At 33.9% G+C, this 18,445-nt stretch overlaps 2 protein-coding genes across 2 annotated transcripts; one reads left to right on the forward strand and one right to left on the reverse strand.

Moving 5' to 3' along the window:
- Positions 1–1,553: 1,553 nt before the first annotated feature.
- On the forward strand, positions 1,554–2,561 carry LOC141715070 (uncharacterized). The gene is made up of 2 exons (XM_074518555.1): positions 1,554–1,790; positions 1,971–2,561. Exons 1-2 carry the CDS (start codon positions 1,554–1,556, stop codon positions 2,559–2,561), a joined length of 828 nt encoding a protein of 275 aa, XP_074374656.1.
- An 11,012-nt stretch (positions 2,562–13,573) lies between these two features.
- Positions 13,574–16,059, reverse strand: LOC141713423 (protein SHI RELATED SEQUENCE 1-like). Its single transcript, XM_074516844.1, has 2 exons — positions 14,582–16,059; positions 13,574–14,315 (listed from the first exon to the last, which is right to left on the reverse strand). The coding sequence occupies exons 1-2, from the start codon at positions 15,336–15,338 to the stop codon at positions 13,933–13,935; spliced, it is 1,140 nt and encodes a 379-aa protein (XP_074372945.1). The 5' UTR covers positions 15,339–16,059; the 3' UTR covers positions 13,574–13,932.
- Between the last annotated feature and the right edge of the window lie 2,386 nt (positions 16,060–18,445).

Below are 18,445 nucleotides of genomic sequence, written 5' to 3' on the forward strand. Positions count from 1 at the left end.
TATACATGCCACGGATTATTACACGAGCCGACAGACAAAAAGAGGGAAAGATGACAAATAATAATATAAAATATATAGATACATAACAATAATATCTTAGTTCATGAGTTATAGACGAACAAGTTTCACGCCTGGTTGATTCTTCTGAAAAATCAGAAGCGAACCGCTATGCCGGGGTGGAAAGACAGGAAAAGAAACCTATTAAGGAAGTTAGGAGCTAGTCTGTCAAACTTGAGAAAAAGTTCAAAGTAGCAAGGTTGTCATGATACATCGAAGCGTTTTCGCGGCTGAATCCACTTTAAATTCTTTAAATGCATTGCTTGGGCTCCTATACTAAAAATTCAAAAAGTTTAACTCCACTAATAAAAATATAAGAATTTGTATGATTTAGGTATATTAAGATCTCATAAACTGATTTCGACTAGGACCCCAAATTTCAGGGTCGGTCATGTCTCAGCCCATACCGGAACCGATAAATAATTAATATCGATATAACACATACCCGATCACAAAGCTTACTATATTTTGCTTATTTTGATACTGTACTGTAATTTATATATTTAACATTGGATTGACAACTCATATTATTGGGCCTCTAAACCTTTACAACAAATATATTGTCAATGACTTCACAATATAGGGTAAGTCTAAGAACTCATTGGCCAATAACATAAGAGAGTATTCACTGATGATAGGTCAGTAGATTATTGGGCTACTTCAAAAGAGTATAATGGGTACAACGACTTTATATCAAGACAACGACAGTTCAATGACGAAGGCGGTAGAAGTATCCAGAATTCCAATAATATTATGTTGACTTGCCGCCAAAGCATTGTCTCTTTCATAATATAATTACTTGCCGCCAAAGCATAGTAATGGGATGGGTTTAACGTCAATTATTACATAATGCGATGGTGGAAGCCAACTCGGCTAATAGGTGCCAAGTCAAGATCAAGTCAACAAGTGTTACTTAGAAATAAGGCGGAAAAAGTTGTTAGGAGTGTGTGTAGTCATTCTGTTATATATACTTGAACATTTTAGTTTTCAGGGTATTATGAGAGTTATGACTTAAGATCTCTCTCTCACTATCTTTCTCCCTCCCTCCCTCTCTCAAAACTCTATGAATGTGTACGAGTTTCATAATGTAAATACAGTTTGATTTATTTCTGTCAATAAATCTACAGTAAGTATAGTCTGATTATAGTACTACTGTAGAATTCAATCTTGTGACATGGTATCAGAGTCAAATCGATCTGAATCTACGCTTAAATCTTCATTATCGTCTTCATCTTTGGGGCTTTGAGCTCAATTTTTAGTGTAATTTCTACAATCTTCTTCTCATCTGTATGTTTGAGATTAGTTTGTGTACTTGATGCAATCTCTTTATTGTTCTTGTTAACATACTGCATCGTATTCAATGTTGTGATTTTTATATGTCGCTCAACTGTTTGTTAATCTCTCTGAGAATACATCATTGTAATTGTTCTTAACATGTGATAGATCTATACTTTTATGCCTAGACAATCTTATTTCGCTGTTGTTTTTCATCTCCTATGGCTAATCAAACAAACAATACAATAAACAATACAACATCTACAAGTAACATAAACACAACTGCTGTCATTGATGCTTTTCATCCATATTATTTACAAAGTTCTGATGATCCTAGAATTGCATTGGTTACACAACCTCTAATTGCTCTTAATTATCAACAATGGAGTCGAGCTGTGAAATTAACATTATCTGTCAAGAATAAATTGGGATTGATTGATGGCTCATTGGATAAACCTGTAACTACTTCACCTCTGCACAATATTTGGCATCAATGTAACCATATGGTGTTGTCCTGGTTACTCAACTCAATTTTAAATGAAATTAGATACATTGTTGTGTATTTTAGCAATGCTAAGGACATCTGAGATGATCTCTCTGTTCACTTTTCTCAGAATAATGTTCCTTGAGTGTTTCAGTTGAAGAAAGATCTTGTTACTCTAAATCAGGGTACTCTGTCAATTACTGCTTACTTCACTAAGATGAGAACATTAACTGATGAACTCGATGCCCTGACTCCTCTTCTTACATGTGTTTGTGTTCAAAATTTCTGTACTTTTGAAGTGAATACGAAACTAGAGACTTATGAGCAACTTAACAGCTTGAGTCTTTTTCTTATGGGTCTCAATGAAGCTTTTACTGGAGTTAGACGACAAATGCTCATGATGAATCCCCTACCTACACTGAGTCAAGATTATTCATTGTTGCTTCAAGAAGAAAGTCAAAGAGTTGCTCATTTGAGTACTGTTTCTGACAATATGGCCACGAATGCCAAGTTTAGTGGACAAAAGTCGAGACCATTTTCTGAGAAAGTGTATGACTATTGTCATAATACAGGATATTCTCAAGATAAATATTTCTTCCTTCATGGATATCCTGATTGGCATCGGTTATATGGTAAACCTAAACCAAAATTGAGATCACCATGTGCTCCTGTCAAAAAGGCTGCTCAAATTACTGTTAAGGCATCAAACTCTGCAGACAAGTCTAGTGATTATGGTTCTACATGAATGTTTTCAGATGCACAATGTGAGCAGCTTACCAAGATGATTCAACACACTATACAGAGTATGAGTAACTGGAATACTGCATCACATCTTTCTGGTAAGATAAACAGTGTTTCTTTTTCCTATACAATATATACAGTTCATACACGGTCTAATATCACTTGGATACTAGATTCAGGTGCCACATATCATATAGTATATGATGAGGCCCTGTTACACACTCTAAACCTTTAAATGATGTCTTGCAGCTACCTAATGGAACCACATCCCCTATCACTCATATTGGTGACTTGTCGTTACATTATCTGAGGTTTCATGTGTTCCTTCTTTAAAGTGTAATCTTGTCTCTATATCCAAACTAACTGCAGATGCTTCTGTTTCTGTTATCGTTTCCAAACACTCTTATTTGTTAAATGACTGTTCAGTGAAGAAGACGGTCGATATTGGTAGCATTGATGTCGGTGTATACACTCATAATGTGTCCTCTTCTCATCATTGCTCAAGCATTTATACAGAACCACCTCTTAAGGCTAAAATCTGGCATACTAGATTAGGTCATCTTGTAGCTAGTGTTCTGAATATGTTGTTTGTTTTTCCTTCTGTCTATTCATATTTGTTTATATGTTGTGATGTTTGTGTTAAAGCTAAACAACAGAGGTTACTTTTTCCTTCCAGTGATATATCTAGTTACAAGTTGTTTGATCTTATCCATATTTACCTATGAGGTCCTTATAAAGTGTATAATCATGGCAAGTGTAATAACCTTCTTACTATAGTGGAAGAATATTCTAAATGTACTTGGGTAATTTTGCTCTCTGACAAGATTCGAGTTCCTACTCTTCTGTAAAATTTTATTCAGTCCATTAAGACTCAATTCAATGCCACAATCAAGACCGTTAGGGTCTGATAATGGCACTGAATTTACCAATCGCATCTTACATAATTTCTTTGCTTCTGTTGGTATTTACCATCAAACCTCTTGCTCACACACCTCTCAACAAAACGGGGTGGTGGAACGCAAGCATCAACATAATTTAGGTGTTGCTAGATCCCCCATGGTACAAGCTTCTGTTCCTAAAACTCTTTGGGGAGACTTTATTTTAACTGTTGTCCATCTTATCACTTTACTTTCAACGCCTCAACTTCAGTATAGGTGGCCATATGAGCTTTTATAGCATAAAAACCCTGATTATCACCAGCTGAAAGTATTTGGATGTTTATGCTATATAGCTAATGTGTCTAGTCTAGCTGACAAGTTAAATCAGAGAGGACTTAAATGTATCTTTTTGTGATATCCAATTGGCAAGAAAGGATACAGAGTCATGCACTTAGATACTAAGAAATGTTACACTTCAAGAGATGTAATATTTGTGGAGAATGTATTTCCATTTACCACTATTGTTCCTCCCTCTGTTGAGCCTGTGTTCCATGTATCCCCTATCTGTTATTTAAATTCTCCTTTTGTTGTTGATACACTTTATTTGCCCTGTGAGACATCTATACTCTCAGATAGCACTTCTGTTGATGTTCTTTCATCTTCTGAGATTGTTCCTTTAGTCGGGACATCTAGACAAAAGTTTTGTCCTCTAAATTCAAGGATTTTACTGGTCTACCTGGCCTAATTTTTAAGCAGGGTCTATTTCTTCCCCTTCTGCTAACCTGTGTGTGCATCCTTTGCACAAATATATTTCCTACCATGTCTTCGGATCACCTCATGTCAAGTTTTTGGCAAACATAAGTGCAGTTCCAACATTTTACACCTACAAACAAAGTGTAACTCATATACCATGGGTTGATGCTATGATGGCTGAAATTACTATACTGGGAGATAATCATACATGGGACATAGTTCTCAGGCCCCCTAACAATAATATAGTTGACTGTAAATGGCTTTTTAAAGTGAAATACACTGTTGAAGGTAATTTGGACAAGTGCATGGCCAGAATTTTCACTAAGGGGTTCACACAAACTATTGGTATGGAGTTTTTGAAACGTATGCACATGTTGCTAAAATGACCATTGTTCGTGTCATGCTTGTTTTGGTAGTAAAGTTTAATTGGCATTTACATCAAATGGATGTTAATAATGTCTTTTTACTTGGGGTATTTTACTGAAGAAATCTACATGAAACTTCCACCGGGTTTTTAACAATTGTCTCCTAGTCCACATAAGTTTCCACCTGGAGTTGAACTGGTCCGTAGGCTGAGAAAGTCTATTTATCGGCTCAAACAGGCACCCGGGGTTTGGAATCACAAATTGGCAACCTCTTTGATCAGGTTTGGTTTCTCTTAGGCTGATTGTGATCATAGTTTATTTAATCTGAAGACAAGTGTTGGTTTTGTGGCTGTTATTGTGTATATCGATGATATTTTAGTCACTGGGAATTCTGATGATCTCATCTCCCAAGTGAAATCTTTCTTACATTCATAGTTTAAGATTAAGGACTTAGGTCCTATGAAATATTTTCTTGGACTGGAACTTGCTCGTTCATCTACTTGCTTTTTTTCTTAATCAGCACAAGTATGCACTTGACATACTTGCAGATACGAGATTGACATGTGTTAAACTTTAGTTGTGCCCATTGAGCAAAATCACTAGCTGATTGACAACACTTCTCATTTGTTGTCTTCTAATGATGTGGCTATCTATCGTCGTCTAGTAGGTCGCTTATTGTATTTGACTATAACTCATCCTGACCTGTTCAATGGAGTATATATGTTGTTCCAATTTATTTCTTGTCCTCAGACTGACCATCTTCTGGCTACTTACAAAATGGTGAAGTTTATTAAAGTCACCATTGGTCAATGTTTATCTTTTGTTCATGATAAACCTTTATAGCTAGTTGTTTACAGTGACTCTGATTGGGGGGGGTGTGCTGAATCTCGTATATCTTTCACCATGTATTGTGTGATATTTGGATCCTCCCTAATCTCTTGAAAGTGTAAGAAATAAGCCATTGTTTCTCGATCTATTCATGAAGCAGAATATTGTGCAATGACTGATATGTCTTGTGAAGTTATGTGGCTTGTTAATCTGCTGAATACTTTACAGTCTTCTACTTCTTTTCTTATGCCTCTCTATTGTGACAATAACTCAACTTTGCACATTGCTTTTAACCCCGTTTTTCATGAGCAAACAAAATACATCGACATTGATTGAGATTTTGTGTGACATCAACTAGAGGCTAGTCTCATTTCTCCTGCCCATATTCATATTGCTATTCAACCTTCCGATATTTTCACCAAGACTCATACATCTTATTAGTTGGCATCTCTACAGTCCAAGTTAGGAGTTGTCAATCTTTGTGACTCTCCTAACTTGAGGGGGGATGTTACAAAATGTGATGATGTGGAAGCTAGCTCAGCTAACAGGGTGCCAAGTCAAGACCAAGTCAACAACTGTTAGTTAAAAATAAGGCGGAAAAAGTTGTTAGTAGTGTGTGCTGTCATTCTGTTATATGTACTTGAACATTTTAGTTTTTAGGATATCGTGAGAGTTATGACTTAAGATCTCTCTCTCATTGTCTCTCTCCCCCTCTCTCTCAAAACTCTATGAATGCATATATGTTTTATTTCGTAACTACGGTTTGATTGATTGCTTTCAATAGTGAATCTACTGTAACGCCCTCCAGATCCGGGGTATAAGTCTGGGGGTTACTAGCTAATCACCAAGCCTGTGCAACTTGAATAACAAATAATTAAGAAATGTATCTAAACCCCTTGAACACTAACCATGATCTTTTTAGGTTGAAGTATGAAAGCAAGAATCACTAACTACTTTATTATAAACCAAATTCAAAATCTTACAAACTCTCTTTATTACAAACTATTGTCTAACCAGTTTTAAACTAATTTAATCTGTTATTCAAACACACACACTAACTATCTACACTCCACCTGTTCGGTAACTCAAAACTTTCTTCTTGGATTGGGATCAACACCTTGGGTATGAGAGGATCCCGAAACTTGACCCGCTTCTTTACCACTCAAGTCCTGATGAGTTTCATATTCCTTCTTAACTGAAAACAATAAGGTGAATAACAACAAAAATGGGTGAGCCAAAAATTGCTCAACAAGTCCACAAAATATAAACAGTGTTAAAGCAGTATAAATGAATTGGTAACCTAGGTACATCTGCAAAGATATAACCCCGCGAGAATAGAAAGAACGTCACTGCTGGCGAATACAAACGAACTAAACTGGACACAAGTTCGCATCTATACCCTGCTGATCAGCCAGGATACAGTGTAGATCTATATCTCACTATATAGATCCAGTCGGGCACCCAGGCACTACGGCCCATCTCAAGGATCCGGTTATGTCCCGGTCCTTAGGATTAAGTAAAACTTAATCCCCAAAATATCATTATCCAGTCCATAACATAGCAACCGGAATAATCAGTATGCTTTGCCATATTCTAATCACCAGAATATATCAATCTATGTGAGTAACAATTGGAATATGAATAAGGAATTCAAAGAAAAAGGAGAAATCAAGAATCGAAATGAAATATGAACAAGAGAATAACAAGTGGGTATCAATATTTATGAACAAGAATTAAAAGAGTGCAAACGTGATAAGAATCTGAAGAAATATCACTATTCTGAAATTAGAATAGGGGAAAAACTTGCCTTCTGCGCGACTCACCTCAAATATGTCTCCTTCATCTATTACCGACTCAACCTGCCTTGCTGGCTTAGCTTCTGTTAGAGAAATAGACTGGCTTAGTCAATTCGTACTTCAATTGCGTCTTGAACCGACTTCACATCGTTCCTATTGCCTACCCATGCGCTTATGACTGACTCGTATATTATATATTAACAAGTAAGACTCGATTAACCACATAATACACATAAGCACATTATCATTTTTATAGTTAAAATAAATTTTAGAATCAAAATTGACTCGCTGATCGCTCAACTGATCATTATCTGACTCGTTTCCTATTTTTCAGAATTTATCGGACTCGTCTCGGCACGCGATTCGGCTGATAATTAAACAAAGAACAAAGTCAACTAATTTCTAGAAGAAATTAGGTTCTAATGTTATTTTTAATGAAATTATTTCATTTTTCTGAGTCAAAGGGCTTTCGTTTCGCTCGAATCAAACTAACGGTCTAATTAATATCAATTAAACACAGACAATTCAATTTATTATTCAATATAAATATTTATCACTAATTTTTAAACCCTAAAATAATTTTAAAATAATTATTTAAGAAAAATCAGAACTAAAAAATGACCTTTCTATAATTTTTGGAATTAAAATGAATTTATTATGATTTATTGAAAATTATTTGATTAATTATAAAAATAATTAATCATTTTTAAATAATAAATAAATAATAAATAAATAATAAATAATTAAGAAAATAATTAAATCTGATTTTTAAAAAATATTTCAGAATTATTTATAATATAAATCAGTTAATTAAATAATTAATTAATCAATTTGTAAAATAAATAAAACTGATTTTTAAAATTAATAAAAATAAAAATAAAATAAAAATCCAGAAACACCTGTCAGAATTCAAACTCTGACAATTTAGGATCAAAGCCGGGTATTTTATACGGGTCAAACGGGTCAATTCCGGGTCATGAAGAATATGAACAAAATTTTCCCAGAAACTGGCCACCGGAGCAGATTCCGGTGAGCCAATTTCAGGCAAAAAACAACACCGTTGGGTGTGTTTTTCACTGGGTTTTCATTCCTGCCAACTACAACAATCTATTCCCGGCCAAAATAAACCAAAAATATCACGGAATCTTCATCTCCGATCACAACCGACATCAACTCCGGCCAAATATCGAACTTTTGATTCTGTACATGAAACTCGATGATTTATAGTGCAAATCAAAGCTAAAGAACAGTATAATCAAACCCCTAACATTACACATACCAAAGATTCACAGAAATTACAGAGTTGTGATTTGAAAATCGAACATAAACCCTAATAATCGAACTTTGCTATCCAAGTATCGTTTGTTCGATTAAACACCATGAATCGATTGCAAATAACATCAGGAAGCTATATCAATCATCAAAACATCATAATAACCCTAGAATCAAAAAGCCCATAGTTCGAACATAAACCCTAGAAATCGAAAATAAAAAACGAAGCATTAAAACATGAAATTGATGCTAGAAACAGAAAGAACAGATGAAAACCTTTGATTTGGATACTCGAAGTGCTTGATTTGATGTTGTATTCAATTCAAAATCACTGATTGATTCTTCGACCCACAACTGTTCTACCCGACCCGGTTTGCAGAGAATTTGTGTATTTTTTGATTTTTAATTACTTAATTAACAATAATTATATAAAAAATTAGGCTATTTATACTAGTAAAATTAATACTCCTAATTAAAATTAAGGACCTAATTCTACACTTTTTAAAATTAATAAGCCCCTATTTTATAATTTTTGAGTATTGAAATTTAATTTATAAATATTTTATATATACAATATATATGCCAAAATTTCCCAAAAATTATGAATAATACAAAAATACAAGAAAATGGTATAAATGAAAGTCCTATAATTTTATAAAAATAAAAATGTGATTTTTGTGAGGCTTTTAACACCCAATGGGGCCCAGAAAAGTCATTTTTCGCGAAACGAGAAAATTTATAAAATACCTAGATGTTCAGAATAATGCGATGGTAAAAGCCGTTTGATGAAAAATAAGGTCCATTGTTTTATTTGAAATACCTGCTTTAAATTCATGATTCTGGTCGTAAAACTTTTGAAATGAAAGCTATGAATGCAAAAATAAAGTATTCGAAAAATATCTTAAAAATACCGGGACGACACAGAATACACATAACACATAGCAATTAGGGTTTGACAGTTAATTTCCCATAAATGACACGTTAACACACATAATTTATTATAAATATGATATTATATAAACGTAATTTTCCCAGACGTTACATCTACAATAAGTATAGTCTGATTATAGTACTACTGTAGAATTTAATCTTGTGACACGGTCATAACCAATATTAAATATAATTACGTGGACTTGATCCTCGTAAATAAGGGTACATAAACACCTTGAGAGTGATCCGAAAATTAATATTGACGGACCTACTCTCAAGAACAGTCCAAATTATCCCAAAATCCCGATCGTATTCTTATTAAATATACTAGCTTAAATTCTGTGCGATGCACGGGTTTCGTTAAAAGTTAAATTTTATTATATTTATATAAATATATAATAATTATAAATTTATAATATAAAATAATAAAAGAATTAGAAGAAACCGTTATCGTAATTTAGTATAATAAGTTTTTGTTGTAGTTTAATGGGATAATGAGACTAAATCTAGAAGTTTAGCAATTTAGTAGTTTAGTAGTTTAATAACTGTATAACACTATTTATTTTTAATAATTAAAATAGAGAAATAACCGTTGAAACAAAATATACCCTATTTTAGTTATTATAATATAGTATTGATAAATATTTTTTTTTTCCTTATAATCTCTAAACGAATATCCGGCATAAATTTAATATTAAAGTTTAGTGCTTGACAAAATTGGCTTCAACGGTTATCTGATTGCTGCAAGTAGCTTCCTCTATTTTTTGAGTACGTAAATAGATAATATGGTCAAACGTGACATCTCTGAAATAGCAAGTAAACAATACAATACGTTAATTTGGTAGGGGATATAAACATGCAAAATAATTAACTAGTAGTACGAAACATTCTGGCAGGAACAGAAAGTAAAGCATTACATAGAATTGTGGAAGACAAAGGGATTGCTTGTCCCAGAAATCCAGTTCTAATTTGACCCTCTTATCACCCGATCAATAAACTATTATATCTTCTGCCATCAAGTATGCAGATTGTTTCCGTATCAAGACAACTCCAGAATTTTTCCATGTCATCTTGTTAGTAGCATCTATCTACACAAAGGTGCTACCATTTCACATTCCTTGGTTACGATGTTGCAAAATAAGTATATCGTTTTGACTTCACGCGTAAAAATAACAATTTTACTGACCTTTGCTTCTTCATTTTTCAAATAAAAAAATGTACACACTTTGTTTCCATTGTCGGTTTTCCTATGATGGAACTCATGGGTAGACAACAAGAATTATAGCAAATTTTGTTTTTTTCTTAAATCATAAATACTAATGAATCCCATGTATTTAATTACATTAATAAAATTAAGTAAACTCGTAGTATCTATTGTAGGCTTATAGGGGTGTTCAAAAAATCCATCAAACCGTGAATTCGAATCGGACCACGGCAATCTGAACCAAGAAAAACCGAAACGGCTAAAACCATTTTCAATGGTTTGGTTAACCGGACCGTTCACACATAAATGATTTGGTTATGGTTTCCAATAAATTAAAACTGTTTAGGCCAAACCGGACCTTTATATAATAATATATAAAAATTCTATTATATACCTGCAAGTTAAGATTATAAATTATGGTTTTGTTTATGTGTGGGTGTTTATTATATTAAAAATATCAAATTATTTTTTAAATAAAAATTTCAGTTAATATGTTGCAGTTATACTCTAATTCATATACTTAGTATTATTTAAATTAAATTAAAGTATATGAAGGTCATATGTAAACTAAATATTTATAAATATAAATCATAGTACTTCTATGTAATATATAATACCAATATATGATAAAATTTTTATTACATTTACTTCAATAACTGTTTCCATGTAAGTTTAACAAAAACAAGTAAAAGATTAAGTTCAAAACGTGGTTCAAAACCGAACCAATCTGTTATTTTATGGTCTGTTTTGACTTGGTCTCGGCGTTTAATTGGTATGGTTTGGTTTTGATTTTCAAAAAACCGTTTTTACTGGTTCGGTTTGAAAAAAACAAGAATCCGGACTAAACCAAACCATGAACACCCCTAGAAGATTATGAGCACATATTACAAAGAGGCTTGACAATGCATACATTTTAATGTGATTACAAGAATTAATATTTTTTTCATATTTTTTTGAGTAATTAGATTTATATATCTTATAATTGAATATATTTTTCTAACAAAATTCGGAAGTGAGTAAGGATATGACAAGTGATAAGTTTTTAAACACTCAATTGCTCAACTTTTTTTCATATCTTAATATACTTGTAAAAAGTAAAAAAAATGAAAATAAAACTTATAAATATTACGTTTGTATATTTTATTAAAATTGAGTATAGTATAGCGAAAAAACATATCATTGAACTGCTCTCTAGCGCCAGCAGCAGCTAGATATATAACCCTAGCTAGCTCCACAGTTCCCATATAAAGCTTATATGACGTTGATTAAGGATGTATGTTGTTCCCCGCTAGTTGAACAAAAATTTGCGTCTCAAAATAACTCAAGATCAAAATTCATCTACATGCGTAGCAACAAAGAAATCATAACTAACTAAGCTTTTTTAATCTTTACAGTTATGAGTAGGAGTAACTGGTGCATAGTCTACGATAGATACAATGCCCATGTTTTTATATACAAAACTCCTGAATTTCATGTACAAAGCAATTTCACAATAATCTGCAAAGCTACTATCTTTGCCGAGGGAACGTGTAACTTTCATCTTTTCCTATAAAGTTGTTTTTCTCCTATTAGGCACCATAGTCCAACTCGGACGACTCTTGTTTCATATAAATATTATTCTGAAAATAGCAAAATAGTATTCAGATTATAATCTCGGTGCTCAACTCAAATGTTAATCATGACGATTACCATATTGTGCAAGAAAAGAAAAGTAATCCTACTAGCTGAATGGAAGAATGTATAGGTTTCGTATTATTGGGGGGTGAATATACTTGTGCAGGTCCTGGTAATCGTTTGCTGTAACAATTTCTCTGTAAAAATATTTTATAGGCTAGATTTATTGCGAGAAATTATGTTAATGCAGACGTTACATCACTATTCACGATAAAATTGTCAATTTTAGGATTGATCCGTAAAATTTATTTTACGGGATAAATGGCTTGTTAATAATTGATTATTGTGGACCAGCATGGGTGAGTATATGTGAACCGGTGAGTGTACATGTGTATATAACGCATGCATGTTGAATAATGAAGATATAAAGTGGGTAAATTTGATAATAATGCAAGGTCTCAATCTATCAAAGACAGAGAGAAGTTGTAATATAAATGAGAACTTTCAAACTAGGGAAAGATTCTAAATCCTTCTGTTCTTCTTTCACATGTACCAAATCTAGTAGCCTATAAAAGTTACCATAAAACCTTTAATCTTATGATATCTAATCTATGAACATATAGTATGGACCTTAACCTAAATACATACAACTAACTCACCACTATTGTGAGTATGGTTTGTTAATGTTGTCCACTCACCCAAACTCCAACTGTGTGTTTTTGTTACACTCCCATGAATTGAGATCACATGTATATTCATACTTGCAGAAGGCATTAAACATTTGCAGCTTCTATATCTCCATGCATGTCCATTTCATTCCCCTTTGTTCGAAGTATGAAAAAAGGCCCACCAATTAATTCTTATGCAAAAGCCAGGTGCATACAGTAACACACAAGAGAGAAAGAGAAAGAGAAAGAGATTCAGGGATAGAGACAGGAGGAGGAGGGAGACAAGGGTCACAGTTATACTTTATAGATTGGAAAATCAAAGTTTGATCTGGCAGTGCATAAAAAGCTTTGCAGACACCAACTGCCAGAACCCTCCTTTTATTATTTCTTTTGTCAAACATAATCAACTAGATTTCTCATAACACAGTCTTGAGTCTTGACTGGAAGCAAGCAAAACACGAAACCTAGCTATCTAATCACTTGAATGTCCAGCAACTAAACGGGTGAAGGGGAAAAAAAGTAAGATTTGAGTTGGAAAACCCAACCAAAAAGTAGATTTTGAATCAAATCATATCAATCAATAAGTGAGCAGTTCCAGAATAATATTGACTGCATCAAGACAAGGTACTAGTAGTTAATTACTGAATTATTTTAAGCACATATCCAAATGTAGCATAAAACTCTCTCTAGGAATAGCACAATTACAGACTCATCTGCTGTAGTAAGTATAAACAGCCCCTACTACTAGTAAACAATTACTACTAATAAAAACAAATAACAATGTAATAACAATAGTATCTTGATTGAAACTTGAACAAATATTCAAAAACCAACATCTAATCAGCCTCCAATACATAATGCCTCTTAAAATTCCCCTTGTCTAGCTGCAGTGCTAGCTAGCTCCTAACGTTAACATCATCATCATAAGTATTAAGTAATAACAACATGTAAGGTAATGTAGTGAAGTTGGTTTTTAAAACTCAAGCGACCAAATGAAAATTTTGTTAATAATGCTCTAACAGAATAGCTAGCTAGAGAGAATTTTTGTAGTTGGCTTGTGCTGTTTGTCAAGATCTTGGTGGTGGGAAAAATTGCGTACCAGCCATGAAAGCATTGAGAGGAGTTGGATAAATGGAAGGATCAATCCATGTAACACCGGGCGGATTGTTTGATGTCGGTGCTCCTCCGGTGGTGGTTCCAGAAGTGATCAGATTAATTGGTTGTTGAGCAGCAACAACACTCGATGAGCTCTCACCAACGACACCGTAACGGTTGCTGCTGCTGCTTTCCAGGCCTTGATCATATAGAAGGCCTTTGAAAACATGGCCGCCAATGTTAACAGCTGTTTGATATGCAAACTGCTCGTCTGCTTCGTCCATGGCACTCACTTTTACACACCGAAACACTGCTGGAGAATTCACCTCAGCCGGGAAATTACCCACTTCTAACCCTAAGACAACAAAAAATCATCAAACAAACAATGTCTATATTAAGTCTAAGTTTATGCCTTGTGTGCTAGTAACATTATTAGACACCTCACAAACCACTAGTGTGACCTTTTTGTCAGTTTTACTAGCCAACAGTATTATAAAGAATCACAAACAATGGTTTAAATTTCAACATATCTTTAGATGAAATCTGTCATAGAAAATGTAACGGAAATTGAGGGGAGTGTTTGTTTGTAAGTATAGTAGAGAACAAGAAGAAGACTAATACCTGATGTATGAGTGGACAAACGAGTGCAAGCCAATGGATTTTCAGCCCTTGGCCTTTTAGGAGTAGTCTCAGTCTCTCTAATCAAACTCAGGTGCTGGTAATTTGGGGTTAAAGAATTGGTAGATGCACCAAGAAGCTGCAACTGTTGTTGTTTCTCGCGGCGTTTAGCAGCAGGAACCCAGGTGCTCTTGACATGAGTTTGGCACTGAAACCCTCGGCTCTTGCAACAAGTTCTGCACCTCATGTGCATACAATCTTTCTTAGCTTGGTTACCACAATCTTGGCAATTTATACTACCAATGCTACTACTACTCCCCATATTATTGTTATTATTTCCTCCTCCATAACTTCCTCCATAACTTCCTCCAGATGGCCTCATCATCACCTCAAATCCTGATGATGAATGTGTCGATGATCTATTATTACTAACCCTATTATTGTAAACTAAAGATTGGTGCTCATCATGATCTGTAGTTATACTAAAACCATTGATATTATTGTTGTTGAGTGTAGATGATCTTGTATTAGCACCAGGATTAGAAGAACCTGAAGAGCGTGAAAGATCCACATCTTGGAGCTGGTGCTGCTTCGGCTGATGATGCAACTGATAGTATTGTTGCCATAGCTCGAAATTCTTGTCGTAGATCTCTTCGTTTCTGAACAAAAACAAGCTGCTGTTGTTGTTGATGTTGTTATTGTTAGACTTGTGATCTTCTTGTTCTTGACCTCTCCCAGCTAGTGTGAAAAAACCTGACATTTTTTAATTTTGCTGCACAAAGAATCCATAACCAAAAAACAATTGTTCAACACTTATGGAGAAAAGGGGTAGCTTGGATCTGTGGATTTAATTAATGGGGGGTGTTTCTATTTTTGGGATTATGTAATTTTTGCAGCTTTTCAGGGACAAATTTGAAGGTTAGTTTTTGGGTAGGTTAAAGCAAGATGAAGGAATGAAGATGTGTAGTAGACGTAGTAGCAGTAGCTAGTACAATACTCTACTTTCTTTTTTCTCTCAACTCAAGACTTAATTTATTTTCTTGACTTTCTTCGAACAATTAAATTCTCTGTGTTTTTACTTGATGCATTAAAGTCACTGCCCTGCAAACGCCGCCATGGATACTGCTGCTCCAGCTCTGCAACCTCAATTTAAGACAATCCCCACATATACTAGTACAAATTACTTTATAAAATCTTCTCCCTTCTCAAATCTCAATCTCCTCTCTGTATGTATATCTTGATCAACAGCTGGTTGCAGCAGAGAGAAGATCTCTATAATCTCTCTCCTCTCTCTCTCTCTTACTCTCTCTCTCGGACGCTCACTGCCCACTTGATTTACACTTCTCTTGCAGTTGCTAATAAAATCTCAACAACAAAGACTCAATCACAGCCGTTGCATGTCAATCACACGGTCACTTTCTCGGACACGTGGCAGTGATCCAGCTTTTGCTTATTCATGCTGCACCGGAAAACACGCTCTACTGTTTTCTTCCCTTTTTATTTCAATTCTGACAATTTACATATTTAATTACATAAATGAAATAAAAAGGTGTTACTTCTACAGTCGCCTGTATATGAACATTTTGTATGGACGATAGCAAACTGCCCACTAAAATAGTAAACACGTTCTGATTTCATGCAACTTTCGTCACCCAATGGTCCAAAATTTGATTAGTTGGAAGCATGGTCAAAATACAAATACGTAACTTTTAATTCGAGTTGAGCCGAACAGAATGTTAAACTCGAACTCAGATGGTCATTTGAATGAGTCAAGTTCGGCTTGAGATTTGAACTCGCTTAATATAAAAATGAGCTATCCGACTCGTTTAAAAAAATTGTAATACACAATTATTAATTTTATATCTGATTCGACTCGATTTGACTTACGGTTCAGTATAAGTGAATGGGTGTGTAAAATATTTGAAGTCATATAAAAAAAGACACTGCAGCAGAAAAAATTGAGCGTCTCGAGCTTATAAATTGTTGTAATAACGAAAAGGAAATAATCAATTGTCTGAATTTGGGTTTTTGAGAAAACTCCTCGAGTTCTTCTCTAATTCTTTGTAATCATTCCTCGGAGACTTTTTACTTACTCTACATTGGGTTTTGCATTGGAGAAAAATAAAGGGAACAATGAATGGAGAATAATTATATGTGTACAGTACAGTTGCTTCTGTGTTAAGGTCAACACCTTTGATAGCTACAGGCTTGATGTAACTCACAATAAGACCCGCTGGTAGAGGTCCCGGAGGATATAACAAGGTTACTCGCTCGGTTTCTTTCCACCAAATTTATCAAAAGATATGGGTAGAGACATATGAAGCGATATTTTTAGGTCAGGGAAAGTTATTATTTAATATATTTTTAGTTTGTGTCTGATTAAAGGGATCACTTTGATTAGATATTTTTATTTTGTTTCCCTGAAGTTTTATCACTTTAACCTTTTTGTTATATATTTTTACTAGTATCATGTTCTGTGCCTGTTAAATTTTATATAACATATTACTTCAGGTTGGCATGTTGGATATATATTTCAAAGGTCTAGATTTAAGAAAAAAATTCAGTTACGCAGAAGGGCTTCGCTCAAAGAAGAAAAAACCCTTCCGCGAAAAATATCCACGAAAGGCTAAAAAGATTTCTTTACATATGATCCCTCGAAATAATGATCTAAGGATTCTGGATCAGTATGTTACATATAACTTATATAACACACGATTGTTAGGGATTAACATACTTTTTACTTTGTTACTTTTAATTTTATTACTTTTCTCATAGTAAGATCAAATTTTGTTACTTCGACTTTTATTACTTTTCTTAAGAATAATATAGTAAGATAATATACGTAGACCTATTTTATTTAACGATTATTTTTCTTTTCAGGAGGAATATTTTGGAGATGACAATTGTAAGGTCAATGCTTTGAAGTTCTTCTAGTTGTATTTTTGTTTGACATTTAATTTTACTAGCCGGATATTTTCCCCTCATAGTTTAAGATTTTATCGTCAAAACATTTAACTGACAACTTTGTATCTTTTAGTTTGATAATAATTTTTTTTGGATGAAGAGAAATCTTTTTTTCCAATATTTTATTTTGATATAATTTATGTACGTAAATTTTTCCTGACAAAAAAAATATTTCAAATCTTGTATGTCTCTTCAAAGGAAACTAATGCTAAGAATTTGTTTGGGTTGCAATGTTGGGGTTAGCTACAGGGGTTACCAACTGTTATAGCCTGCAACTTAGCACTTTGTTGGTTAGGTAAATCATAAGTCTCATGAAGCCTAGTAATTAGCAAGTCCCTGGAAATCACTTGCAACCTTAAAGGAGCTAGAGCAATCTTTTCTGAATTTTTAGAAATAAGATCAGAGAAAGCTCTCTTGGTGAGCTTATAAGCTGACACAATTTGGTTAACAAGGATTGGGGTATCAGAAAAACAGACATTAAAAAATAATTGACAAAATGTAGCATAATATACTATATTCCTATCATCTTTTAATCTATCCCCTATGAAATATAAAATTACTCTACCAAAATCATAGTGAGTACCATGAATTAGAGAGTACCCAATTTGTTGTGTCATTATTGAGAGGGCATCGAAGTTTGTGCATTTGTTGTTGAATACCTTCGTAATGCAATTAAAGAAGAAGCTCCACTCCTTCCTTAGCCCATTTCTCTTCAGTTGACCAAGATTCTTAATGTCCTTGTCATAGCCAATTTCGGTAAAGAACCTTCTCATTTCAGTGTCTCCCACAAATGTTGTATAAGAAGTGAGAGTTGGGAGTTGAAGAGCATCACGCAATGTCTGAAGGGTTACAACCCTCTGCTTGTTATCAAACTCAAAAATGACGTTTAGAGTGCCTGCTTCA

The sequence above is a fragment of the Apium graveolens genome, chromosome 3 (genome assembly GCF_009905375.1).
Source record: "Apium graveolens cultivar Ventura chromosome 3, ASM990537v1, whole genome shotgun sequence".
Lineage (NCBI taxonomy): Eukaryota > Viridiplantae > Streptophyta > Magnoliopsida > Apiales > Apiaceae > Apium > Apium graveolens.

What these genes read in the sequence shown, in the direction of transcription:
- LOC141715070 (XM_074518555.1), top strand. Translation starts at nt 1,554, where the DNA reads ATGGCTAATCAAACAAACAATACAATAAACAATACAACATCTACAAGT. An exon ending in ATGGCTCATTGGATAAACCT is followed by an intron (nt 1,791 to 1,970) that starts GTAACTACTTCA and finishes TGAGTGTTTCAG; the next exon opens with TTGAAGAAAGATCTTGTTAC.
- LOC141713423 (XM_074516844.1), bottom strand. Translation starts at nt 15,338, where the DNA reads ATGTCAGGTTTTTTCACACTAGCTGGGAGAGGTCAAGAACAAGAAGAT. An exon ending in TTTGTCCACTCATACATCAG is followed by an intron (nt 14,316 to 14,581) that starts GTATTAGTCTTC and finishes TTGTTGTCTTAG; the next exon opens with GGTTAGAAGTGGGTAATTTC.